Source organism: Crocodylus porosus, unplaced genomic scaffold (genome assembly GCF_001723895.1).
Source record: "Crocodylus porosus isolate Cpor-Errol unplaced genomic scaffold, CroPor_comp1, whole genome shotgun sequence".
Taxonomy (NCBI): domain Eukaryota; kingdom Metazoa; phylum Chordata; order Crocodylia; family Crocodylidae; genus Crocodylus; species Crocodylus porosus.
In genome coordinates this window covers 12,396,574-12,424,368 of record NW_017728932.1, presented here as the reverse complement: position 1 = coordinate 12,424,368, position 27,795 = coordinate 12,396,574, and the positions used below count along the sequence as shown (strand labels likewise).

The 27,795-nt window shown below is 44.2% G+C and overlaps 1 protein-coding gene across 1 annotated transcript; it reads right to left on the bottom strand.

Annotated features, from left to right (window-relative positions):
- Positions 1 to 5,833: 5,833 nt before the first annotated feature.
- Positions 5,834 to 27,331, bottom strand: HEATR6 (HEAT repeat containing 6). The gene is made up of 20 exons (XM_019545308.1): positions 27,327 to 27,331; positions 25,373 to 25,520; positions 24,758 to 24,898; positions 22,712 to 22,827; positions 21,138 to 21,252; positions 20,667 to 20,768; positions 19,981 to 20,118; positions 18,479 to 18,762; positions 17,897 to 18,074; positions 16,976 to 17,182; positions 16,309 to 16,408; positions 15,708 to 16,051; positions 14,879 to 15,001; positions 13,874 to 13,960; positions 12,465 to 12,599; positions 11,123 to 11,245; positions 8,906 to 9,030; positions 7,974 to 8,070; positions 7,305 to 7,509; positions 5,834 to 6,577 (listed from the first exon to the last, which is right to left on the bottom strand). The coding sequence occupies exons 1-20, from the start codon at positions 27,329 to 27,331 to the stop codon at positions 6,027 to 6,029; spliced, it is 3,324 nt and encodes a 1,107-aa protein (XP_019400853.1). The 3' UTR covers positions 5,834 to 6,026.
- Between the last annotated feature and the right edge of the window lie 464 nt (positions 27,332 to 27,795).

The window sequence follows — 27,795 nt, the reverse complement described above, 5'->3', positions numbered from 1 at the left end:
GTGCTAAAGCACACCCACTGCCTTTCAAAGAGCTGATCTGCTGCCTGAACGTTTCTTGCCACTTCTCAGGCTATAAATCATCCTGCATGTGATAAAGTAATTACCCTCTCCTTGAAACAATTCATAGAAAAGGCTATAAAGATCCTGGCTTGTAAACAGAACAATAAAGAGGTAGCACAATAAAACCTGGCTCAGGGTGGGGAGGGCACTGCCTTTCTGCTGGCCAGAAAATGCCCCTTGTGTTTCCAACCCTAGTACTAGGGGGTGTGGTACACACCCTGGACCCTACCGATGCTTTACAGAGACCTTTGCCATCAGCTCCGTAGAAGCCTGGATGTTCCTCGCACAGTGACAATGTGCCCGCTATAAAACAGAAAGACAGCAGAGGACACTACCAAAAACAGATTTCTGCATCTGCAATGGAGCGTCAACAGCAAAAGCAGGGCAGCCAGCTTCCCAGCACAGTCAGGGCAGGTGGGTGGGTAGAGTCAACCCTTTGCATGTCTCCAGGGCTGGTGGGGGGCGAGGACAGAGACTTCTGGTCTCTGCTATTGAATCCAAGAGCAGTGCAGAGCCTATCCAACCCATTACATGAGTCCCAGTCACTCTGCCCCTCCTCACCTTGCAAGCAAGCACTGCCAGGCTCACAGGCATCTTCACTTGACTGGTGCTCCTCCATCCTGGTGGAGGAGGGAAAGTAGATGCCAGGCAGGGCTGGCAGCCATACCTCCTATCAGCCTCAGCAGGGTTCTTAGAGCAGGGGGAAGCTTCCCCAAGACTACCTCCAAAACACCCTGCAAATTTGAGCATGTTTCCCCATACTCTCCTTCTGCTAATCTCTTGTTCCTGGGGGGGGCTCACAGACCAAGCACAAACAGTAGCACACCAGCATCACTTAGCATCACAGAGCTGAATACCGCCAGAGATACCTCAGCCCTCCCACACCACACAAGCCGGCTTGTGCATCTTTTACTGGGATGGGGCTTCCCTGTCTAGAAAAACCTAAAAGGTGCAGCACCTATAAAACATTTTGACCAACAGAGAGGGCTCCAGGAAGAGCCTGACAAATGGTTACAGCAGAGTTCACTAATGTACTCTAATTGAGTGCTAATTACCTGAAGAAGGGCTGGCCTCTCACTTGCCAGGTTCTCATTGCAGAAGAGAAGAGGCCAGCTGTTGGTCCCTGGCATAGAAGCATTCGTGAAGGACAGTCCATCTCTGACCCTGACCAAGGGCTCCCTTTAAACCCACTCCGAATAATGAAGAGGTTATAACAGCCTCCTGGGGCTGCTATTACATGGACTCCACAGAAGCAGGTGTTTGTGGAGATGCTGAACCTTGGATGACGCAGGGAGCAGACAGAGGCCCCTGGGCCCTGACAATCACAAGAGCAGACGTGGCTTTGTTTGCTCCTGTCCCAGACCTTGTTTGGTGCTTGTGCCTCACTGTACCTCAAAGATACCTTGATCCATGTGCTTCCTGGCTCAGGTTTGTAGCGGTGCAGGGCACATGCTGCAGCCAGCTCTGGTGTGGTACCGTGACCGTGCTTAGGAGGCCTGCAGGCCTCCACCTCGGAGGTGGGCTGGTTCTGCTCTGCAATGAGCTCTGCGTGGTGGGCGCCTGGGACTGGATCCAGGTTCTTGTTGGTCATGGCTTTGGGGTCTCACTTGGGCTAGACCTCCCTCTTGCTGCTTTGTGGGCACTCAACTGCAGGCCCTGACCCCGATGTGTTTTCTTCTCAAGGTGGGAACAGCCATCCCCTGCCAGCACTTGAGTGTTCAGATTAGCAAGCCAACTGCCCAGCTCAGACTAGTCTCTGCTGGAGCATGCTGAACATGGATGGAGGCCAGAACTGGCGAACGACTCTTCTCTGAGCATTTCTGCTTCCTCAGCAAAGGACTGATATTCTTTCATGATAATCTACTCCTGCCCTGTACTATCACCAGGTAACACTCTCCCCTGGGGACCACAGGGTTCTTTGGTCTGCTAAGACCACTACTCAAGTGCTTATGCCCCCTACTCTGCTGGGAACAGCCACATCTAGAACAGTTCACACTTGGCACACTGCGGAAAGCAAGAGCCATTTGCGTGCAAGCTTTATGTTTTGACATTTTCAACACTTGTACTGTTTTAATGACTGCCTTTATCTTTGATAAGAGGCTCAACAGACCATTAATGGTGGCTGCAGGAGACCAAGCAGTCCAAGGTCTCTGCAGTCAACCCCCTGAGCCTTTGTAATGAGGCAGTGTCACATTACCACTTTTTTTTTTTTTTGACTCCCTGAGCCTAACACACTGAAATTAGCTTGATTAGCATTTTATTCTTTCCAGTATGGCAGTGTCTGTGATGTGTAAAAATGCATATATGAGGTAATCAGGGAGATGCACACAATTCTTTTGCAAACAAAAGCTCACCCTGCATCCAGCATGCAGCTCTTTGCTGACTCATCCATCTCTTTTCTACATCAATCGCTATCTGATTTTTGAGGAATACATTTGCATGTTTTGAAAAACATCAGGCCAATCCCTGCTGAAGATGTCGAACAGTTTGATGTACCTTTATTAAGGGTTGACAAGGACCCTTAATAAACAAGGTATTTCAGAAATTACTTAACCTTCCCAAAATAAAAATATACTTCTCTCCTTTTCAGGACAAATCCAGAATTCTACACTACTGTGCCTAGTGGAAATAAATAAGGGTCCTATCGCAGCCACTGTTTCAAAAGCAGAGGCGTACTACACTGATTCAAATGATTAGGGAGTAACCAAAGATCCCCTCTCCCACCCCAGCTCACTCTGGTCTCCATCACCTCTTAGGTCTTGGCTTTCAGACAGTAAGAGCCAGAATGCCAAATGGTATTTAAAAACCAAAGGAGACAGCTAAAGCCTAAGAGGGTGCACTGAGCTATCCCAGTTGCTGGACTGCTTTTGAAAAGCGCCACTGGATTTAGGCACCTAAATGCTTTGAAAAGCTAGTTGGAGCATGGACAATCACTTATTTTATGCTTGTACTGCTCCTACCACAGCAGGTCCCATCCTCGACAGTGGAGGAGTTAAATTGTTAATGATCCTAAGAGCTGTGGGTGATGCAGGAGGGAAAGAAAAATGGATGCAACATTTGGGCATGTTTTAGGAGACAAGAGGTCAAGGACAGATCCTTCCAGCAGGGAGGCTGGCCTTTCTGATGCTTTGTACAGGCCCCTGCACACATTTTAACCTTCAATAAAGAAACCCGTGCTGAAGGCCAAGTACCTGTAGCTCTCTGGATGTGCACCTCATATTTTCTTCAGTCACAGAGGTGCCCGGGAGTCTTGCTGTGACCCTTTGACTGTGGAATAAATGACATATTTGTGCAGCTGGGATGTTTTTCCAGGCAAGTGAGTGCCTTTGAAATAAGAGAGGCTGATTAAACACTTGCTGCAGCAAAGCTTTTTTCCTCCCCCATCTTTTAAATGAGGCACGAAACTCAAGTTATGTTCTGTGTCTCCATCTCCTGACCACGAGCAGAGCACTGTGGCCAACAACTGCTATATCATTGAATGTTTCAACCCACATACCAACAGCCCCTCGCTATTCAAAAATCCTGAGTGTCTCCAGACACTGGGCCCGTTTCTCGAAGCCTTCAGTCCTCTTTCTGCACCATCAGGTAACAAAACAGATTTATTCCTACAGGAGAAAAGAGGACCTGCAAAGTGCAGGTTTGTGTGCCTGAAACTCGAACTTCAGAGGAAGAAAATAAAGAGAAAACAAGGATTTCAGTTTCCTGATAGACTGTGAGAACAGGAATGTGCTAAACCAGAAAGCAGCCAGAACCACAGCCTACTTACTGACATGCACGTTGCTCCAAGGTCCCTTATGCTGCCGGAGCTACGCAAGGCCTGAAAATGGCTGGAAGTTTAAATTCAAATATTAACCCAGGACACTGAAGAGTTGAGGGAAAACAGACATCAACACAACATTACTCTGCTTAAAAAAACCAACCACATACATAATGCAGGTAGCAGCAGAAAAAAGCAGGAAAGTATGTAAGAGGCACACATCTGGTACACGTTTCAAAGGTAACTTATATATGGCCCAATTCTCACCTAGATACTAAGATCACTTTATCCCTCTGCCATTTTAAAGGAGTCTTAAGAACAAAAATAGGATTTATGTCCACTGGCAGGACTTCCTCTGCCAGGACAGTTCATAGCTGCCTTCACGGAAATGAGAATCGTGCCCAGAGCGTGGTGTCATATTATGATTTCAATGGAGTCTACTGGGTACAGCTCTCTAAGAAGTCTAGTATTTCAAGGTCCTTATTATGTGTATAATATATAGACAGAGAGAGAGTGCAATGCTGGCATTAGTTCTTGCTGGCATTATGTTGTTCTACAGCAGGAGAGTTGAATACACTGTCCCCAACAAGGTTGTTGGATATCTTGATGATTTTAGACAGTCTTGCCTGCGAGCCATCCATTGCTAGGTTTGTTTCTGCTCCAGAAGACTCAAAAGGAGGAATGTTCGATCACTGGGGTTCTCTCAAAATGTGCACGTAAATCCAGTGAAAGTTTCAGAGCTGTGTCAGTATCCAGACACAAGAGTTCATTCACTGGAATAGGTCTGGGGCACTCATATTATTTTAGGCACCTCTGAAAATCTGTAGGAAAAACATCTCTCAACATCTAAAAAAAGAGGGAAAACTGGAAACAAAACTCCATCTGAGCCAGCTTCTGTAGTGAGACAAAAACACTTGTCCTTTAAGCTCACTCTGGCCCAACATGGCAACAAGCTCTATCTGGGCAGACCTTTAAATCTACATGGCAGTTGTGCTACGATAGAGGCCTGAGCTCTGAAAGCTCTCACGTGCCTGCTTAGCCAAAGGCAGCACAGAAATCCTTAGAAGCCAACGTATAACCCCAGGCTCCTCAGAGCCTGAAAAAGTCAGGTACTGGTATGGTATTCAGAGGTGGGAAGGGGAGGAAACGAATGGTCTTCAATGGCAAAAGCAAACCCAAACAGACAAGAAGGAAGGAGCGCAATAGCTATAAGTGTCTCATACATGGACTGTGGGTCTTTTCACCTACAGTACATTTCCTTAATGGATTGGCATCAAACACAGCTACGCCTACCTAGTTTACAGGTGAGTCAATGGGAAGTCAACCAGCGAGTAGTCCTGACCAGTATCTGCTGTAGGATGGGAATCCTATCTCACTCAGCAGCAGAACCTGTAAGCATACCACATAGTGCAACAACTGAAAACAGAGGTGACGTATGCAGTTTTTGGTTCAACTGGAACAACAAAGCAGGAATAAAACAGGATGGCGGAACATTTAAAACAATCTCTGCCCATGCACACAAAGGAGACAGAGATGCTTAGCTGTGTTACTCTTAAATCAGGCAGAAGGCAGGACAGGGTGGCACCTTAGAGAACGAGGGTTTCAGAGAGGCATGAGATAGAGAAGAGATTTTCAAAGGGATGTAAGGGAATTGGGAGAGTTGAGAGCCCCTGTACAAATCTCAGGCTCTAAACAGGATTATCCCAGGAACCCCCGCTTCCCGGATGTCCTGGCAGCATCCTGCCCTGCACTATCAATCTTGGGTTCAAAACACAGGAAATCACAGGTACCCCACAGCCTAAACAGTAGGTAGGGAAGGAAGGATGTCTAAGTGTATTTGATTTGAGAAGTTATTCCAACGTGGGTTTCTGTATGAGTGACAGAAAATGCACCAAATCCCACAGTGACATCTGATCAGATGAGGCAGACAACACAACCGATTCTACCACAAACCAGCTGTACAGCCATGTTTCCAAAGATAGCAGCCCACGGTGATAAAATGGCTCTGAAACAAGCTCATAAAAAGGCTCTGTGTTTATAAAATGTATCAAGAATAAAGACATTTGTTTTCAAGGTGATAACACACTCTCACCTGTTACCAGCCAACCCCCTTTTCAGCCCTCCTGAATAAATGAAAACCGTATACTCCCCCCCTGCATAGAAACAGAAGGCGTCATTTATTGGTCAGTAAAACACTGCATGAACTTTCCTAAGCCTCTGCTAATTCAGTGGCATTGACATGGTTTGCCATAATATCTTTTAGGTAAGCAGCGACCCCCACTTTGGTTTTGCCTTCCAGGAGCTGCTCGATCCCACAGAGATGCTCAATAGCTCTTTTCAAGATCTTCTCTCTCTCGTGAGAGTTTGGCTGCATTCCAGCATCGTCCTCCTCGACCCCTGATTTCATGTACTGCAAGATGTACGATCTGATTGTCTCACCCTTTTCTGCTAATGTGTCCCAAATGAATGGGAGGTCTGTAGTGTGGGCCAAGCTCAACAGGTGAATCAGCGCCTGGCAAATCTGGGTTCTCAGGCTGGCGCTGTATTTGAACTCCAGAAAATCCTCTGTGTCCTCGCTCTTCTGCAGAGCTATAACCAAGGCACTCCAGATCTGGCTGAACTGTTTAGTAGTTCCATAGCGCTCCCTCTTGTCAGGGATGGAGAGCGCCATGGCAGACTTGATCCGGACTTTGAAATTCTTGCATGACTTCACCACAGATGCAAGAGCATCGTAGGCTTGTGTGGTCCAAGGAGCTTCTCCTGGAGAACAAAGAGTCTCATAAATCAGTAACGTGTGCAAACTCAAAATTCACAATGGCAGCTCCTCAGACAGATTCATGCTACAGCATTTGCACGTGTCTTTAGCTAAAGAGTAGGGATTTTACCATAAGCAAAATATTATCAACTAACTTCATAATCTAGTGAAATTTTAAATGGAGAAAGCAACATTTTTACAAACAAAGTTTAAAAACAAATCCCTTTCCCTCTGCTTTTGAATGAAGTAGACACTCAATAGATGTCACATTTAAAATCCAGTTGTGTAGCTCTATCATCATTTTTAGGTAATCAGATGTTTTGCAATCCCAGTGACTGAACAGGTGGCATTTATCAAGGAAACCTTCTTCCCTGTATTTTGTTTGTTTCCGCTGAGAATAAAAACGAATTCCTGCTACATCATCTTTAGCTGCTACCCCTTCATCTATGCTATAGCCTCAATACTGCAAGCACTAGCATGCTGTAGTTTAAAGCACAGATGTCAGTAAGGTTATTCACGGTAGTGAAGTTAACTGTGTGCGCGAGTGCGTACATAATCAAACATATACTGAGGGCCAGTTTCCACCCTTGGATATAAGAGTAAGATTCAAGCTCTTCCCTTTTTTCCAAACCTGCTGATGATAGATGTCTTCTGAGCAAAATCCCAAGCCTATGCTTTTGCACAACTACCTGTGTATGCCTTAGATGATGGCAGTAAAAAGTGGTTACTTACCAAGCGGCAAGCCAGGGTTTTTGAATACATTTCCCAGTGCATAGCATGCATTCCACCGCACTTTCATGGTGGCCTCACTCTGGACAGTAGAAATCAGGGCCTGGATAGACTCTTCAATAGCTTCATTAAATCTGGGATTTCCTATGTGGGATGGCTGAAGGAAATGAAGCAGATTTCCAAGGGCTCGGACTGCGTTGCTCTTAACCTGAAACACAAAAAGGTGTTTACAGGGCCAGTTTATAGCAAAGACCTTGCCAAGGCCTCAAGGTGAATGTATGAAGCAAAGTAACATAAAGAACTCTCTGAAAGGATGCAACATCTTTCCAAAACTAACCGACTTCCTACGACCTGCCAAAAAAGCAGCCCTGCTAGCAGCTACACTGAGCAGTTCAAAGCGGTCAGTTTAGATGCCCCAGGACCAGGAGTCCCCATTGCTAGATGGAAGGTTAATGTAGAATAAAATAAAGCTAATGGTGGATTCTGATTGTTGGTACACGAGGTGTCAACATACTGAACAATATAGCACATAGGTTTTATTTGTGTATTGTATTGGCGTTGTCAGCTTCCCCAGACCACTCAAACCAAACATACTGTGGCCAAAGCAAGTAATGAAGACTAGCTGGTAATTTTCTACACTGATTTTTCATGCCCCCACTACCCCCAACATACCTTGTCTTTGTCCTTGGATGCCTCAGCTGCTGACCGTAACATTTTCAATAGCAAGAGATCTGAGAATTCTTCTTGGAAACTTTGCCCCATAGAATCCCTGGCAAAAAAAACAACACACACATATTGAGGACCACAGTTATTACTATGGGAAAACACTAAGCAAGGTTATCCATCCTATGGTAAAGACAACAAACAGTCCCCTATAAAGGATATATAAACCACTACCATGAGCAATACACTCAATTTTTATAGGCCAACTTTTCAGTTAAGAGGAACATGGATAACTATATAAAAGGCCGTGACATTAGGCTTCTTAATCTAAATGCCATGTTAGGAAAGCCTGCCTATTTGCATGTTGGCAGGGGAGCAACAACGAAATGCAGAGGATAATAAATCACCAAGAATAGGAGCAAGGTGCATTTTCAATGCAGCAAATGGTTCATAGCAGGGTGACTCAACTTTCTATATTACAGCTGGCATTGGTTAATTTGTTTATCAGTGAGCCCATATTCCCTTTCACATAATACTAGAACAAAGGAACATTGAATTATGATACAACTAAGTCATCTTCTTTGGCAGTGCATCACCTGCACAACTCCTGCAAGGGGTGAGACCAAGAAGCTGTGCAGAATTCAACAAATGGATCAGAGGTGAAATACTGGAAAGAGGCAGAGTTACCTCGGATCCAGCGTAAGACTTTAAGGTAGGCCAACTTCCAAAGAAGAGCTGTCAGGAAGAAGCTTCCTTTGAGGACATAGTCTATTCACAACTGGCCTGGCAAAGCCTCTTGCACCTTCTTCTGACACTAAGGCAGCACACAGGTCATTACACACTTTGCCCAGGAAAGGAAGCCAACGCCTTTGTTTTTTAGAGGCTAGTTCTAGAGTGAAAGCCACGCAGAAGCTCCAAGTAGCCAAAGGACTAGTACCTACATGTTGACAATGAGAGTGTCTGTAAGGTTGCCCAGGGACCAGGCTGCTTTGGCACGGACGTTTGGAGACTTGTCGTGGAGGGAGTTCAGGATGGCATTTGCAGTGTCTGCGACAAACATCACATCCTGGAGAATTCAGAATTGCTGTTAAAGTCTGGGTCATTATTAATTATTTATTAAAACAAACAAACCTGGGTGACTTCAGCTCTGTAAGCTTTCCTCACCTTTATCATCACAGAAAAAATCCGCACAAAGACTGCACCCATCAAAAGGAACTTTCTGCATTAAGCAACAACTTTAGAACATCTCCAGAGCTCAGAGTTTGATCTTTTAATTAACAATGAACTCTACAAGGTGTCCACATTTGCTACTCTCCTTGGTGGCTGGTGCTACAAGGTATCAAGTGTATGACTGAGTTTCATTGGTGCTTGAGCTACTTTGATTTGAGCTTAATTACCTAGGCTGCCAATCTCATTCTCATCAAATCCCATTGTCAAAAAAGTAATTGCTTCTCCCAACTCCCTGTTGAGCTGGTTCATTAATCTTCCCTTCTGTGGTATGTTACATTTTGCTGCTATTCCCTTGCATATTATTAACTACTTTCTTTCAAAATATTTTAAGCTTAAAGTCTCAGCTTCAGCTACTAGCATGATATCTGTCCACTGACATGCTCGCAATCGTGTTGCACAAAGAAGAGAATCCTTTTTTTTTTTTTTTTTTTACAACCAGCCTGAGTTCGCTCCAGAAGCAAATTGGAATTTTTGTGAACTGATTCTGTACACAGAGGCTGACCTTCCTACCTTTACTTTCAACAGCTAACACCGTATTTCCAAATAAACATGTTTTCAATTGTGGCAGAAAGTTAGCCCCGTTTTTATAAACGCTTTCACTAAACTCCTCATTATTTATACAAGCAACCCCCGCTTAGCGCTCTTAACTGGTTCCTGACAAACTGAGCATTACGCGAAGCTAGCGTTAAGCAAAATCGAAAGTTTTTGATGACCCAAGATGGTGACCACAAGTGTTACAACAAAACTCACTGAGCACTAAGTGGAATCGGGTATCAATTTAAAATAAGCATTATAGCAAAATAGCACTAAGCAAAACAGTGTTAAGCGGGGGTTGCCTGTATGCTCACCTGTGCATAATACAAAGCCCCAGCCATTTTTAATGCTAGGAGGGTCCTACCCCATTCTACAAGCATTTTGGGCATCTCCAAGACTTTACTAAAATCAAAGCAGACCTGTCTATGACTTTCCAAGAAAGGAAACTGTAAGCCCTGGGCCAATGGTTTGAAGTCAGTTCCCAGAAGAAAGGCACAACCCAAGAATGTGGATTATGCAAAGACAACTGTGATCAAACCTGAGTAAGAAGAGGTCTCCTCCAAATTCTCTTTTGACCAAAGTTTCTCTGCAATTGCTAGTGTAGCTTCATAAAGGTGCTCACATCTCTACTCCAATTTGCTATCAAAGCCAGTGTGGACAGTCAGTCAGTCTGCACAGTTGCACTCCTTCCCCCATATCCCACTGTATGCTGTACTGAAGGTACTCCCTCTGTGAATCCCCTACATCCAATACACAGGGTATGGACCCCCTTGGAGGTGCAGCACCAAACACACAACCCGGGGCAGGGAACTGTGGTGGGTTTAACCCACCATGGCACCTCTCCACTTCTACTCTCCAGGCTGCCAGAGCTAACACTTAAGCTACCACAGCCTGTCCTCAGTTGCTCAGGGGTGCATCTCCACCTATAAGTCCTTCAGAGTTATGTGCTGCTGTCCCGCCCCCCTACTCCAGTCTCACCCTCGGGAGTCCTCAGGAGACAGCCAAGCAGCCACCTTTAATAGTTTCTGCCAACAAGCAATCCTTCTCTGGCTGAAGCTAGGGTTTTCATAAGCTTCTTTAAGCCACTCGGGTATGGTCAGCTAACATGAGGAGGCTGGAGTGAAATGAGGATCTCACACTTGTATGCAGACAAGCCCATTCCTGGCAAATCTCTGGCAGAAGAACCACGCTGAACCTAAGGCCACTGTTCCCACTGAGCAGGGTAGGCAGGACTGAGCAGAGTAAATGCAAACGTCCTCTCTGAGTTATCACCTCAATGTTGTGTACACCCCCTTTGGCACACACAGGGGCCTGCTCTCAGCACAGAATGTTAACAGCCCACTGGGGAGGAGAAGTTTGTAGCTCAGGTAAGGGAACAGCAGCCCAGTTCTAACCTGCCTAAGGCACGAGAAGAGGACGTAGACTCCAAGGGCTCGTGCCGCGGCAGCTTTCAGCAGCGGGTTCTCGCTGTGGTTCAATCCGAGGAGCAGAGTGATGCACAGGATCTGGCGGTCATCCTGCAGGGAGGAAAAGAGATTGGAGGAAGGGCACGTTGGAAAAGAACACAAGCAGCACGATTGGGCTGCGAGGTCCCCACATCATAAAAAAAGAGCAGAGACCCAATGAAGGTTTAAAACATTAAAACCAGGGTCATGCACAAGCAGTTGATGAGAACGCACTTGAGAGCAAATAAAGGGTGCTCTCAGGTGCTATATAGGGAATGGGAGTATCCCAGCTTCAAACATGAATTACCCTGGGGTGGTAAACAAGACACTCATTCATTTCAACACACCAAATCTTGTAGATGCTGTGGCACCAGCTACACATGTAGAGTGGATAAAAAGCAGTATCCAAAGATTGGAGAAGGCTACAAATTCACCGCTGGGGGATGGCAGGAGGTACGGTGACTACAGAGAACTGCAAGAGTCACTCTGCACTTCAGACATGGCACGCTAAGTTCCCCTTGCAAATTTATGAGCCTGCAGTGAAATCCATTGTGCTGCGTCATAGACATAGGTCAACGTGGGCACATTGCTGACCCTGACTGGTTGGCAAGGGGAAGCGGGTGCAGGGGATCAAAGTGCACAGCAGTGGAGCGCATGCTGTACTTGCAGAAGCTGGACCAAGAACATGGCAGAGATACTGCTGCTCCAGCAATTCCTGTGCAAATGAGACCTGGCAGAGCTCTCCGACTTAAGAAGGGCACGGTGACACGAGTGCGGCTGCACAATACAGTGGCTTTCAGCTGCCAGGGCTTGAATGCACAAAAGCATATTTCATCACGTTAAAGGAGAGCTGGGCCCACACATTCAGTTGTGGTTGGGATAGCAAACTGTTTCCCAGTCAGCTGAGGGGGGAAAACGCCATGCTACTCAATGTTGCCAGCTTAGCTGCCTGCACGTCTCATGGAATCTCGTTAGCAAAAGAGAAGTCGCTTCCACATCTCCCCCACAGATGGAGACTCTTTAGCCTTCACTTGCCATGCAACACAACTGAGCTATCTGTTAATACTTATGCACGGAGGTTGACTATTTTTTGCCTGGGTACCTCTGCTCAGGGTTTTAGAAAATCCTGCCCCCACCAAATGCCTTTTGGATCTTTACCAGCCACGGTTTCCTCAGATTTAACGTGAGAATATATGAAGGGATTTCATGCAAAATCAGCACAGACTCCATGTTAATGTAGGTAGAAGGAGAAAGCCAGAAGATCTGTGTACTTAAAAATCCACAGCTTTACCTTCAGATGGCTGAAAGCTTCAGGGAGGATAGAAGAAAGAGCATCACAGGCACTTGTCTGAAGGGTAGGGTGTTGATCATTCTGAAGGGCACTAGGTAGAGGACCATTTAACATCATAGTCCAAAACCTTACCACCTGCAGCAGAGAAATTAGTGTTACCAGTTAGAAACCATGCAACTGATACGGCCATTGGATGAGCTTCACAATATTGCCAGCATATATAATCCCTAAAATGAATGGTTTTTCCCCTCCACACCATGACTCTCTTCATACCAAATGATACCAACTAATTAATACAACAACCTTAAATCTTAAAATACTTCTGCCGCACACTGAAGTTGCACAAATCATTTTTAGCATCTGCTTGTTTTATTGCTGCACTGAAGGACTCAGTCAGTCAGTTCCATTTGTTCCCTTCCCAGGAGCATACAAATGCAGATTAGATTTCTTTAGGTAGGATTACAATTCCATTCTTAAAACCATGCAGCTGTGGATTTCAATTGGCCTGACAATTTATGTTCATCTCATGTAACAGAAATTCACGGCTGGTGGAGATATTTCCTATTTCCCAGGGTTGCTTCTGGCAGCCCCAAAATTTAACATGCCCCATATTAGTTTATAAAAGATTTCCATTCATGGAAGCAGGATTTAGCAGACCTGCAATACTGCTATGGCCCAGTTTCAGAATTGGGTTGGCCTGTCAAATAAACATCCCTCAGTGATGGCTCTCTCTAGGATCACTCATGCTATGCTATCGGCCACCTTGTGAGCCTGCAGAAGACCAAAATAAGATCAGAGAGCATGTCAGCACTAAAAGCTACTGAGGCTGGTATGGGTATTTAAGATCTGATATAGCACCCACACCATACATGGTCTCTCAGCTTCCCCATACTCTTCCTGCTCACAAACCTAAAATGACGCTCCTATGTCTAATTTTAGGTGCGACTAACCTTGCCAGGACCCCTCAAAGTATAAACCTTCTGTCTCAAATAGTCAGGCAAGAGACATCCATCATAGTTTGTGGTCATGTGGTCGCCCCCCTTTTTTTTTGTTAGCTTTGTATTTACCAGGAAGCTTATTCGGCTTTAATACCCACAGGTTGTGTTTCTCTGGATAATACCCCACATGCTGTGTTAGAATGAGGAGTATAAACCGTGACGGTCTCTGCCAGCTCATTTAAGAGCAGAATACAGCCTATCATAATAAACCAGAACCATTAGAATGAATGCAGTTGTTTGTAGATCTTAAGACTGCAAGTTTGCAACCTCAATAGACTAATGTCTATGGCTACTGCACGCTCCCATTTTTCTGCAGATTGTTATAACAACAGACAAGGCTATGAATTTGATAGATTTCAAGAACTGAGGTTAATTATGTGGAATCCTGGCCCTAAAAGCCCACAGACTTACCAAGTCAACAGGTACCCTTTGACTGAGAGCAACAGCTGAATCTGGTTTGTACTGTTGGATTATGCCCGTGCCCAGCTCCTCCAGAAGCTGCCAAGAAAATGAAAATGAACTGGCTCCATATCAAAGCAAACTCAAGTGCTACTTGATGGTGGAGATTGTAGCAAAGACCATATTTATTTACACAATGAACAACATCTGCAATGTAATGTTACATTATGGAGGTATCAGAGCCTGGTATCTCAAGAACTTGGAGGAAAAGTTCTTCCTAAATAGCATCTCTAAGCAGGGCAGTGTAATGGAAGCAGCTGGGCAGAGATGGATACAAATAATGTCACTCAGGAGTTTTTATTTGCTCTGGATACCACATGCTCCTGGGCCAACTGTTGTTAAAGCAATAAATAAGATCCAATTCTGGACTCCTTGTGCCCCCAGAACTCCCACTCAAAGCTGTGGAATTACAACTGTGCAAGGAATGCGAGACCGGGGCCAAACTCTGTATTTCTCAATGTCTTAGGGTATAGTATTTCACAATGGGCTACAGCACAGGGAGGGCTGGTCTCATTTATAGCGTGCTGTATGGAAGAGGCACAGAAGCACATTCAGCAATCCCTCTCCAGACCACTGCTTTGGACTAGATACAGTCTCATATTAGATTTATCCAGAAAAGTGTTGAGATCATATGTATAGAGCAGTGGTTCTCAACCTTTTTAGACTCAAGGTGCCCCTCAAAAAAAGTGTGCTCTTGGCTTTCATTCATTTCTTGGTTACAGAAAAACAGGGCACAGAACTGAGAAAGCCCACAAGTCAGCAGGTTTTTGACCCTATAGATTCCTATTTGAAATCTCTGGGTTTATCTTGTGAATTGTGTAGTTATTGTACACATCGCAATGGAAATGTAGCATGGCATCTTTCAAAGGATTGCATGGCCTCCTGGTTGAAAAAAACAACCCACTAGTATAGAGGAAAACCTGGAAGAGAGAGAAGTGCATTTCTACAAGCTCTCACCTTGGCACCGTGGAGCTGAATAGATGGATCTGCTTCCTCCATGCATTTGCAAGCCACCTCTCCAAACTCTAACAAATAATTCTGGGCCATGGAGAAATAGCCCCTTACAAGAAGTGCCAAGACCTGCAGATACAGGAGAGAAAAAAAATAAAGGCTGAGTGGAATTTTCCACATAAAAAAAGGCATGAAACACTACAGTATTGTCATGTAAGATGCCTGAGTTTTAACAGGACAGTTTTAATAGGACATCTATATATCACAACACAGAGAATCCAAAAGAAATTTAAGATGTGTATAACTCTGTTATCTTGTTTGATACAATTTGGTGAAAGCACAGTCAGATAGCAATTCCTGGTAAATTATTCACTGCGTTTAAACGAGCTCTCCTGTAGCTAAAAGACCAAGTGAAAAAGTGACAGGTCCCACAGCTCCAAGAAGTCTGCTTCCCTGTTTTATGAGGCCAGCTCTGACAAGCATCCTTGCTTCTGTAATGTGCAGGCTCATTGTTTTGCCCCAAACCCTGCTTTTCTAGGTTGCTACACAAAGAAACCTAGAACTGAGATTACAAGTGTCAATACTGCTGTATATTTCTCTGCTTGTGCCGAAGTCATCTGTAGTCTGTCAATATTTCACTGATAGGAGCCCTTCATAAAAAGTCATTTCTATTCGACAAAGAGAGTTTCACAAATGAAAGGTCCCCAATAAAAGTCGTATCCTGTACAGACACACACTCCCTCAAAAACTAGAACTGCTTACTACTGCAGGTGAAGTAGCATTTTTCCGCCATTTCATTGATCACTTGGCTCTTTCAAAAGCTGGCCATTCCTACCTGTAACGCCTCCAGTCGAACAGGAGATGGTTCATGCACAGTACCAGAAGCGAAGCTAGCATCACTATCAGAGTAAGGATCTTCTCTTGGGAGAACAATGATGGAGATGCAGAGACGGATGAGCCAGCAGGGATCACTTTCTGAATTAGCAACGGGCTCCCCTTCGGAGGGAGGTGCCTTTCTCCACCAGTCAGAGGAACTGAAATGATGAGGAGTTGCACTTCCACTGTTACTTAGCCCTGAAGAACTTGGCTGTTGTAGAAGCAATTGCACCTCTGGTAAGGGAGCCTGAGCAGACAGTACAGCTCCCAACAAGGTGAGACTAGAAACTCGAACATTAACATCTGTTAAAAAGAACACAGAAAAAGATAACAAGGTGAACACCATGACACCGCTATGAAAAGTCTCAGCTTGGCAGGGCTTCTGAGCATCAGTGGTTGGTGGAATCTCCCTGTGAGAGACCAAGCGCTGTGGTTACTTCCATGCTTATCATAGAAACTTTACTACAGATAAAAGCCCTAGAAATTAGCAAGAATCTACACTGAATTAAGATGAGATGTATACAAACCAACAAGAAAACCCAGTCAAATAGAATGCAAACCTTTATGACGAATGTATGGCTTTATCTGGTTCCACACTCTTGTCAGTAGGCCGGGTTTCAGGCGGTTATATGGTGCGTTCACTACCAAGTTTGCAAGGCACTAAAACACACAAGAGAACATCAGATGAAGCATGATCATCACATCTTCAGCCAGCCTCTTCCTATCCCTGCAATTTAGATCACTCAGATAGCTAAACACCTGACTATACCTGCAAAAAATGGAAGTCATCACTGAACAGCTGGTGTTTGAACAGCTGGCCAAAAAACTTGGCTTTTAGAATACATGTGGTTCAAAAGCACAAACTGCCAGCCAATCAAGACATTAAGAATCCGAATCAAAATTGCCATTATAAAAAGGAAAAGACTCAATTAGATGATGGAAAATAATTTCTGGACCCTGCAGCTCTTCCTACCTCCACACAACACAGAAGAGATGTCATAACAAAAATATGGAGACAAGCTGGTCACGTTAGATGGAAAACAATGGGACTTTCCAGGCAGACCTAACTCAATCTTGTAAGAAAGGGTCCAAACAAGTCCAAGGACTAATGTATAATCTTACTCTGCAAGCCACATCTGTAGAGTATGTCTGCGTTCAAGGAGATTCATTTTAGGCTAAATTTGAAGCATATACAGAATACGTATTTTCACAGATGACAGCAAGTACCTTGATGATCTGGGTAAGTGTTTGTGGGGAGGATTCAGCCACCAGGGCTAGCAGCAGACAGCGGTGCAACTCTCGGATACTGGAAGCAATAGTCACAGAGAAGGGAGTGAAAGCTCTTTTGTGGTCATTTGCATCTTCGGCTACAGAAAGGAATTGCTTAGAACCTTCCAATATGGCTGAAAGAACCTGGAGAGCGCAGGCACGAGTCTAAAAAGACAAAATATTCCCATGGTTTCAATCAAAAACCCCAAAAAAACCAGGAGGAAAATTACAAGACTCGCTTTCTCATGCTTCTTCCCATTCTATGTGGCTTCAATATAAAAGGGATTACCTGTGTCAGGTTTTATTAACATCTGGGCATCCATCTGTGATGAAGTATAGCCTTTTATTAAGGCACTTAAGACAATGTTTTTGGTTGCTCCAAAAACATGCATATATATGCTCTTAGTAACGTGTCTATAGCAAATATTTGTGGACATGGCTTTGCAAGCCACTTATTATCCACAGTCTCCCTTCCTTCCACTCCCCTTTTCTTAGATTGTCAAATCATCCTTTCAGTTTCCTTGCTATGTACTTACCCAGCATGAAGAATTTTTATCAGTGCTCCCTCACTTCTCATTTTGAAGTATAAGTAGTTCTCTTCTCCCTTCCAGTTTTAGCAACCCTTTTTACAAAGTCTAGAAATTCTCTTGTCATCTCAAAATTTCTTTTCCCCAGAAAAAAATAATTTAACTCCAACAGCCCGGTCTCATAACACTTGAGTACAAATGTAATATCCTTTGTTGCCCTGAACAACACATCTTCTCTTATTCTTCTGGAGCAGCAACAAAAGCAAAGACCCCAGCAGGACTGTCTACTATATTGCAGACTTAAGACTAGTACTGGAAAATACAATGCTTTCACCACAACAGATTCCCTTACCTTTGGAGAAGGATCCTTTAAAGCAATAGTCATCAAGGACACAGACTGAGGGCTGCCTATTCCAGGTGTATCCGGAACAAATGCAGACCAGTAGCCATAAAGGACTCTCTTCTCTATTGATTTTATAGTGGAAAGGAAACACGCTAGAGCCCCTTGTCGAACTTTGGCTTGATAAGATCTTTAACAACACAGAAAGATTAATTAATAGCAGCACTGAAAAGTAACTGATTTAACCTCATTCATCTGTGGCACTGGCTAGCATTAACAACTTCAAGTAAAATATCTAAGACCAGAAGAAAATAAAAGGAGTTTACTTTCAAACCAGTACTAACGACTACCTTGCAATTTTCTTCAAGTCAACCTATAAATCAAAAATGAATGTGATTTCCCAAATAGTTTTGTTTAAGAACAAAGGGCTGGAATTGCATGTATAAAGGAGGGTAAAACATTGCACATGTGCAAAACTAGTGCCAGATCTACAGAAACAACAAAAAGCACCATTTAACATGATACACACAAGCCTGATTGTTATGAACAGTGTCAACTGCTACTGTGCTGTACATTTACATGAATAACAATAACCTCATTTTGCTTTGTATTCCACCTTCAGCATCAGAATACTCTGACTCACTGCTACTGATTCTTTTCCAGCTGGGGTGGCATGAAGATAAATGATCCTTTCCTGCAGGCATACATGTAGCATCTAATGTACCATTCTGGGGATCTGAACACGGGCTGCTTTGCCCATCTCCCAAATGTAGTTTAAAGATGTCTATTCCACGGATTGATTCATTGCCTGCATCACTCCACTCTTCTTTGACTTCTTCCCCTTTCTTTTGTTTCCCTTTGGACTTTTTTCTTCGGTTCTGTTTTAAAAGGCAAACAGATTTGTGGGGGGATAACACATAACATAAAAATGCTGAGACTACAGTAAGAGCTAGGTAACGAGAAAATATTTCATTACTCTGGAAATCTCTTTCAATGCCAACAAGATCTCTTCTAAGAGACTGGCTCAAGTAATCCTGAAAAGTAGCAAAAATCCATGAGCTCATGGAACATTCAGTAATTAATTTCACCAGCAAAGAACTGCACATTATATAAGCTACTAGAGGAGTTATTTTTAGGTGAAGAAGTTTAGTTTAGCCAAAAAAGTGTCTGTCACAGGTATTCATTAGTTACTATGGAACAGCGTTCTATAAATTATACATAATTATACACACTGACACAATGAGACCTTATTAGTCTACTGCATCTTAAAGATGTCACTTATTTGCATGTACTTTGGTTTCTTTCTAATACCTTATTATCATGTAGGTACATGATATAAAATGGATTTAGCTGGATATTTAGATGCAAAGCTCTGGGAATATATTCATGCTAATCTCTCAGTATCAGTGCAACTACTAGATTTTTTGCTATTCTTAATTTTTCCAGAAGGGGGGGGGAGGGAAGGAGAGGGATGTGAAGGCACTTGAGAACCAGACCTATCAAGTGCTTTAAATAAGCATTCCCAGATTGACAGTAGATACTCATTAACATTAAAAAAAGATTACAAGTCAACAGGACCATGCACCTATATTTTGTCCAATGTCTTTCGTGTAATCTGTAACCTAAACTGGTCATGGGGTTAAATAATAAACTGCAAAGGCAGAGAGGCATTAAGAGGTACATAAGGGGCAAAATCGTAAGCTTAACTTCTCTAGCAAGAAGAGCAATGGTTATGCAAGTGTTAGCAAAGAAGTAATGTTTCTTGTCAAATGTAATGCTGCAGCTAGTCTGCAAACACTCAGCTCCTGTGTGTAGGCCAAGAATTCTTGGCAACAAATGAACAACTGATGCACACAGCTACAGTCAGTCAAATCAATCTCAGCAGAACCATCTGTTTTAGTCATCTGACTGAGTGCACAGAGCAATTTTTATCCCAAATGCAGAGATTTCTGATCAATATCATTACAGGCAAGCAATGTGGGAGACGTCACACACTGAGAACACAAAAGCCCTTTCAGCTATCCGTGCTGTCAGGAACCATACAAGTGCAACAGACAGACGCACAGAAAGCCACAAAAGCTGGAATTTGACTTTACCCCTGTTTGCTTAAAGGTGCTCAATTCTGATTGCTCTTGTTTGACAGGTGATCTTTTGTCATACTGAGGCAAAGGAGCTGGATACAAGACTGCAGGCATCTCTATGTTCAGGCCAGGAAGCCCATAAAACATGCATTTCTAGAAAAGTAATTAAAAAACCCCCCAAAACATCAGTGTTCCAACTCCATTTTGAAGAGCAAAGAATCATCATATATTTGTTTAGGGGGACTGTCAACTGCTTTCAATTGGTCTTTTTATTTTCACCTATAGATCACTGCCATATCTGTAAAGTAATTTTGATCCTCTGATAAGCATGCCTTATGCCCCAAAGGTAGCTGGAATTCAACTTCAACTGTTTCTAACAGGACATTAGGGAGATTTGGGTGCTGAAGCTCATTGGATGAATCTTTCAGCTTTCAAGGCATCACTATCACTTTTCTTAAGAGTGGAAGTGCAAGCAACAGAAATCATGTGTTCTATAGGGAACTTCTCCCCTTTTCCCCGCTTCCTTTGCTCTGCTTTTCAATCTCCCCTTCCTTCCCTACACCTAAGCTCTTCCCCCATTTTTAGCTGTCTTCCACCCTCCCTATCTCTTCCCACCTGAAGTGAAACAGGGCCATGCACTATACAGCCCGTCTCCAGAAACAGTTTTGAGAACTCTTGATTCAAACCAAAAAGATATTCACCTTTAATACTGCAAGAAGAGACCCAAGCTGATCAGTTTGCATTAGCTTCATCTTCCCGCCATTTAAGAGTGACTGGATACCTTTCAGGGCATTCTGTAACAACTGAAAACAGCTTGGAATGAGCTATTTTTCCTCCTCAAAGGACATAACTTTAATATCAAGTGATGAACTTCTGACATCCACTGGGCAAAACAATGACTGCTGGGAACCAATGAGATGCCTGAAACTATTTTTGATGTTACCCAAGTAAAACGTGCTTAGCAAACAGAGCAAAGTCTCTACTGACAATATTCCAAATCACAAGAACAGTATACAGCTTCTGCCAAACAGAATACATTTGATTATAATAAACTAAATACTATGAAGTCAAATTTAAAAAGCAGTCTGGATGCTCAATTGCCAGATTTCTGAAATTCTTCAGCAGGACAACTTTCTAAAGATAATCTTCTCATTTACTAGTGTCATACATACCATGCAAAAAGTGATGTCATCTACATCAGGGGCTTTTGAAGACTGTAAAACATTCAAGAAAGTTTGAAAGCAGAGATTCCTGTAAGATTCATCTAAGTACGGCTGTCCAGGAACACTAAAATGGAAGCAGATACAGCCAATCAATCAGTAGATTGCAGGATAAAGTTATACAAATTAGCACACTAGTACAGATCTAGCTTTTCCCTGAGGAAAAGACATGGTGGGATAAAGGGAGCGCATTTTGGCTCTTACAAGACGAAGAAGCTCTACTACTAGGAAAGCCATGTGGAAACACTAAATATACTGGTTAGGATTATTTGAGCGTTCCTTGCATAAGCCCTAATTCTGTCTTCTCCTTCCTGATTAAAGCAGAGTCCTGTACTCGTCTTGAAAAGCTGTGTAAGTCATACATACATGCCTGGCTGTTTTAACTATTGCCAAACCTTGTTAAAGAACAAGGAGCAGACGTTTAAAAGAAAAAAGTGAGTGCTTACATAATAAAATAAAAATAAACCATAGCAGGAGTCCCATTGATCTTATAGCAGTAGGATCTAAAGACATGAAACTGAGATCTCCCATCAGTAGTACAACAGTGTAAGAACAGGATCCATGCTTTAGCTTTGCGCTGATGCAAGATGTACAGAATTACATTAACAAGAGCAAGGTCGCTATTCTTTTTGGCCCACCCACAGCAGACACAGGTCCCACTGCACAAGTGAAGCTGCACGGCTCTCATTTGCCACAGGCATCAATTAGCACTTAAAGGGATCTCAGAAAGATTTAAGATATTCCCAAGTTTAAAAATATTGTTGTTTCAGAGCATTAAGGTGGGACTCCCTTTTGTGAACAGCCACCTAGTTTGCTTCCTGTAGAAAGGAACTGCTAGACACTTCAATCTCTGCTGCTTAGATATTAGCTTGTTAGAACATGGCCATTAGTGCAGTGGCTCATTAAAGAACCCTTTTTGTCCTGGGTGCCCAAGCAGCTGGTGCTAGGATATTTAATTACCTCAAGTTGCCAGGATGCAATTTCAATGAAGTTCCCAAGACTTGAGCATTGTGAGTGATTTTCCCAAACTGCCAGAGGTTGGCCATACTTTGCTCATTTCTAAATAGATCTGGTCTCCTCCAGAAGCCCTTTTCATGGGTTGCAATCAGCAAGCTATTAAGCCTTCCTTCATAATCACAGAACTCCTTAGAGAGCAGACCCAAACTTTTTTAAACAGATTGATTATTCAGTCTATGTCATAGGGAAGGAAGCAAAAGTTTTCTGTGTATTTCAACAGTGTAGTGAAGGATTTTGGAGTCATTACAAGTCACATCCCTAGCACAGGAAGGGGAAGTATGACTGGGGCCCCCTGACATCTGCTCACATAAGTCCCATACTCATTATTAGGACCATAGATCTGTGTTGGAAAGAGCTGCATAACCTTATTAACATAGTCCTGAAATCAGCACATGGGTGTTGCATTTGCCTTTTGTGGAAAGGGGAAAAAACTAGTCAGTTCTCAGTGCTCCAAAAGGCTCTTCTTTTACAGCCTCTGTACCAACCGCTTGGAAATACTCGCATAATACCTGAGACACAGGTTGGCCATGCTGTGCACTGCTGCCCTCCGAAGATCCCAGTCAGTCTGACATGGGCCACTGAACTGTACCAGGAGTCCGTTCTTCCCCAGCAAATCTGGGAGGTACTGAAACAAACCATTACCAGTCATTATGGGCCAGCAAGATCCAGCGTTCCATCTGGCAAGTACAAGTCAGTTGGTAAATTCCCTCCTTACTTTGGAATATCAAACAACTAAAACTATTCATTAAATCCAATGCCCAGATATGCATACACTAAACACAGATTAGATTTCACAGTGAGATTCAAGCAGAATTAAGATCTGCACATCTTCTGAGGAGACAATCTTCATTTGCAAAGTTTTCTTGTTCAGCATTACAAAGCCATCGACTGTGACCAAAGTTAAGATCAGGTTCTAATTTGCACTTAAACAGGGATTCAACCAGTTTATAAAGAGGGCATCTTCCCCACACTTACAGCATTTGATCTTCAAGCACAGAAGGTGTTTCTGATCATGTACGAGCAAATCTATCACTTTTTAAATTAAAGTTAACTTATAAGCATCCTTGAAGAAACGTAGCTCCTGTTTCCATCTTTTCTTTGTCTCAAAAGATCTTAAGAATGGATTAACCTAGGCAAGTTACACTTTCCATGTAGTTAAAACTAACTGAACTCTTTGGCAAAAGCTGTTTGAAGAAACAGGCTGCAATTACACTAAGTTACTAACATGCGTTGCATCTAATTACTATGATTATACAACATAGGCTCCCAGACAGAACCAAATCAATGGCTCAAGTACCTGTTGGCTCAAGTACCAGTGGTGCCATTGTGACCACAGAAGTAGCTCAGCTAATCACCATGGTTCTTCCTCAGCTACTATACAAGCAACAATCCTATTGGCTGCAATAAGTCAGTGGTGTCATGGAGACTGCCCATGGATCAAGAGTTCTCGGCAGTAGATTAAACAGCAGCAACAGTCAAGCATCAAGTACAGGCCAAGTAAAGCATTTGAGACTTCAGGCTAACTGGCATCAATGCTTGATGTGGTCCACAGTGCCACTGCTTAGAGCTCAGTCCCGCTGCTTCGTGAATCTGAGTTCCTGAGCAATTTGCACAATCCAAAGCTGTGCTGGACACAGGAATGTGCCCCTGCCGCAGGGAGCAGGCCCCCACAAAGGGGTGAATCATGTCCACTGCCATGGCTGAAGACCAGCACAGGAAAGGAAAGTATGACTGGGGCCCCTTACTACCTTGCCCTCTCTAAACAAGGCTACATGTGTTTAGTGCCAGGGTGCCTGGGATGGGAAGAACCTGCCAGATCTCTCCAAGTCCCTGTTTGCACAGACAGCCTCATGCTCTTGCAGCTGACAGGGGCAAGGGAATTTGGGGCAGGGAGAATTTTCTGCCTGTACCAGGCGATTCCTGCATTGAAAACCTGCAAGGGATGCCACAGTGCATTCACACTGCCTACCCCACCTCCTACTGCTTGCTTGCACAGAGCTGGGAACCTAAAGATGACTTCTGATACCTGGCACCTGCGCACGCACGCGCATACACACACACACCAGGCATGCATTAGGCTGCGCTACCCCCTATTTTTGTTTGTGTTTTCACAGCAATTTTCCTTTTTTAGTTTTGTTGTCACTTGCATTGCTAATAGGACAAACTCCATAGAAGGCACTGCTTCGAGAACTCATACATCAGCACACAGGGAGTCCTTAAAGCACAGAAATGCAAGTGATTTGACACAACCTCACTACACAGCCAACTGAAAATTGCTGACTGGTTTAACTGTACCTTTCTTACCCTAATACATCAGGGGTAACAGCTCTGAATTTTGGTGCTACATAACGCTCAGTTTGATGAAAATTCCAACATCCCTGAAATACATTTTACACTTCAGTTACAGATACAATCATAAAAGGGAATTTGTATCAGGAGCACGCTTCCCCAGGAATAAGGCAAGCTCTGTATTTCTTTTGGAGAAAAGGAAAGGATTTGAAATGCTGGAGGTTGCTTGAAATACATAAATACATTTCACAATGCCGCCAACCTACCTTCTGACATTTAGGTCCATTATTGTAAACAAGAGTTGCTAAGGCTTGCAGAATCTCAATGTGTGTCCAAGAGCTACACTGTTTAAGCGCAGAGATGGAATAGCCGAGAAGAAAATCCAGATCCTGCTCATCAACTGAGACCTGTCATCAGAGAAAGGTACACAATGAAAAACCCACTCTTGAAAGATATCCTCATTATCCTGCACAGTGTTGAAATTAGGGAATATTCCTCTAGGGGGTACTGACCCAAATGATGTAGCTGTTGCAAATACGTGCTGCTTCAAAAGCAGCCTGCATTGAGAAAGTGTCTATGAGATTCTTGGGAAGAGAAAGATTTTTCTTCATCCCCCCTAGCCTGGTTACATGACACACAAAGATTTAAATCAACTCAGAAACTGAACACATGTGGCTCTTACATCAGCAACCCTTTAGCCATGCGCCTCTAAGCTACAGCAGCTGATGAGAATGGCAGTACAGAACCAATGATGAAGCAAAAGTCCAAGTGTATTTGTATTACATCCTCCCTACTGTCCCTGCCCCATGGAGGCAAAAGCCTCTTTGGTCTATTATCCACATCTAGTGGGAAAGGTAGGGACAGAACCAGATCTTCCATACCTGAAATCGGTTAAGTAGATGATGAATAAGCTGAGAGACTTTGCTGACAAGATGCTCCTGGCTGAGATGAACCAGTTGGCAGGCTTGAACAAGTACAGAGCAAACATCCTGGAAAAATGAGAGAAAAGAGCAATTTCTCACACTGATGCTTCACGCTGTAAGCTGCAGAGGGGAGACCAACCCACCTGCTAAAGCCCTGCTGGCCAACTGACCCCGTCTGCTTGGAACACCTGAATCCAGAGAGAGCCCTACTGCCATCTGTGAGACTGCAAAGCAGTGCACCTCTCCAACTATACTGGGCTGCTTTACGGACAGAGGCACCTACAAACATGACTCCAACTGCAAGACCAGCCTCCAGACATGCAAATCTCCACCTAAGAAATCAGCACCAGAAAAACAAAATTTTAAACCCAAAAGTATATAAAGGCAAAAGAATCCATGGAACAAGGGACACAACACAGCAGCACTGCCTAAAAAAAATGTATGGTTATCTTTAGTATTTTCAAAGTGAAAAGAAAAGCTATGACACTTCTGGGAAAACCCACAAGGAAAAGAAAAGGCAATCCTATAACAGTCCTGGCTTAATGGTGAAGTGGCACATGAGATCTGATATATCCCTAATGTGTAGTTACAACATCCCCCTACAAAAGGTTGCTAACACACAGCTGATTATCAGCATGTCAGCCAAGAAATGCTCCAGTAAGGGGCTAATAACCACGTTAACCATGCCCATCACTCTCCCCCAGGCACTACACATAAACCAAAGATGCTGTCACCAGGAGCTGCTGATCCTGCCACACGCTTCATGCTATCGCAGTAGTGTGAGAGTGATGCTATAGCCACAATGGTCCACAAATTATGTGAGAGGGAAGAGACCTGAGGAAGAACATCCTGCATTCAACAGCTAAATCTATCCCAATGATACAGTTTGACCACGAAGAGATATCACCCTAAAGGCCCCTCTACATCTTACAGATAATGTGCAATTTGCTGGTCAACCGCACAATTAACTGAGAGCAGCTCCACTTGCAAAGTACCCATCATGCCATAAAAAGGTCCGACCAGCTATAACATTAGATCTTGACAATGTGTGCTAACTTTATAGCTGATTGCTATAAAGTTGATATATATAGAACTATATCCAGTATCAATTTGCATGTATAACAGGCTTCCCGCCCTTTGGCTGGGGTCCCATCAGCTGATCGGGCTCCCAGCCGCAGGGGTGCACCATGCCCAGCTAGGCCTGGGAGTCCTGCAACTGAGGGGACTCTCATCACAGCAGCTGCCAACTTGGGGTCCCAACAGTGCCCCCAGCATCCCGCAGCTGCCGACACTGGGTCACAGAATCATAGAAATTGATGGCTGGAAGGGACCTCAGGAGGTCGCAACTAGTCCAATCCCCTGCTCAAAGCAGGACCAGCTCCAACTACACCATCCCAGCAAGGGTTTGTCTACTCAGGTCTTAAAAAGCTCCACGGATGGAGGTTTCGCATCCTGTTCCAATGCTTTACTACCTTCCTCATGAGAAAAAGTTTGTCCTAATATCCAACCTAAACTTCCCCTGCTGAGCCCATCACTCCTAGTTGTGTCATCTGCCACCGAGAACAGTCTGGCTCCATCCTCTTTGTCAGTGGCAGTGATCCTTCGCAGTAGAGGATCACTCTCACGGGTCAAGTAAAGGGTTACAGATGAATCTGCTGCTGCTTAAGAAGACCGATCCTTCTGGCAAATGCCACAGGTGGCATTTCTTGGTCTTGTTTCCTTTCCTTCTGTTTCCAGCGTGTTGATGTTGGGTCCAGCGTGACTTGTTTTACGCGAGGAGGCTGCTGCACATCAGCAACCGCACGGATCTCAGCAAAGGAGAAACCAGTGTCCAGCAGCAAGGAGATCTAAGATGACCAGGATTACTCTTCCACGGCAGCCTTCATTCGCCTTCACGGCCACTGAGACGTACGCCATCTTCATCCACCTGCTCCAGCCATTGTGGTCTTCATGTTACGCTGGATTGATCTTCGTCTCCTTTGACCGTACCGCCACGGGAATGCAAGACTCCCGACAGTGTTGCACTTGGGGTCATCACTACACGCCACCCTCCCCACCGCGTCACGGTGACAGTGCCTGGAGGGGATGCTCTTTGTAACCTTCCTGCAAGTAAAGGCGGCTATTCAATCCCACCCCCGTCAGTCTTCTCCTCTGCAGCCAGGCCCTGTCCCCCAACCATTTTCATCACCCTCCACTGGACTCTCTCCAACATGTCCGCATCCTCGCCATAGCGGGGAGTGGGGGGGCCAAGACTGAGCCAGATGTGGCCTCCCTGGTGCTGAGGAGAGGGCCACAATCACCAACGGCCTAGGTCACTCCCGGCCCCCCGGCCCCGACACCCCTGGAGCACGGCCACCTCAGTGTGGGGGCGGGGCGGGGCC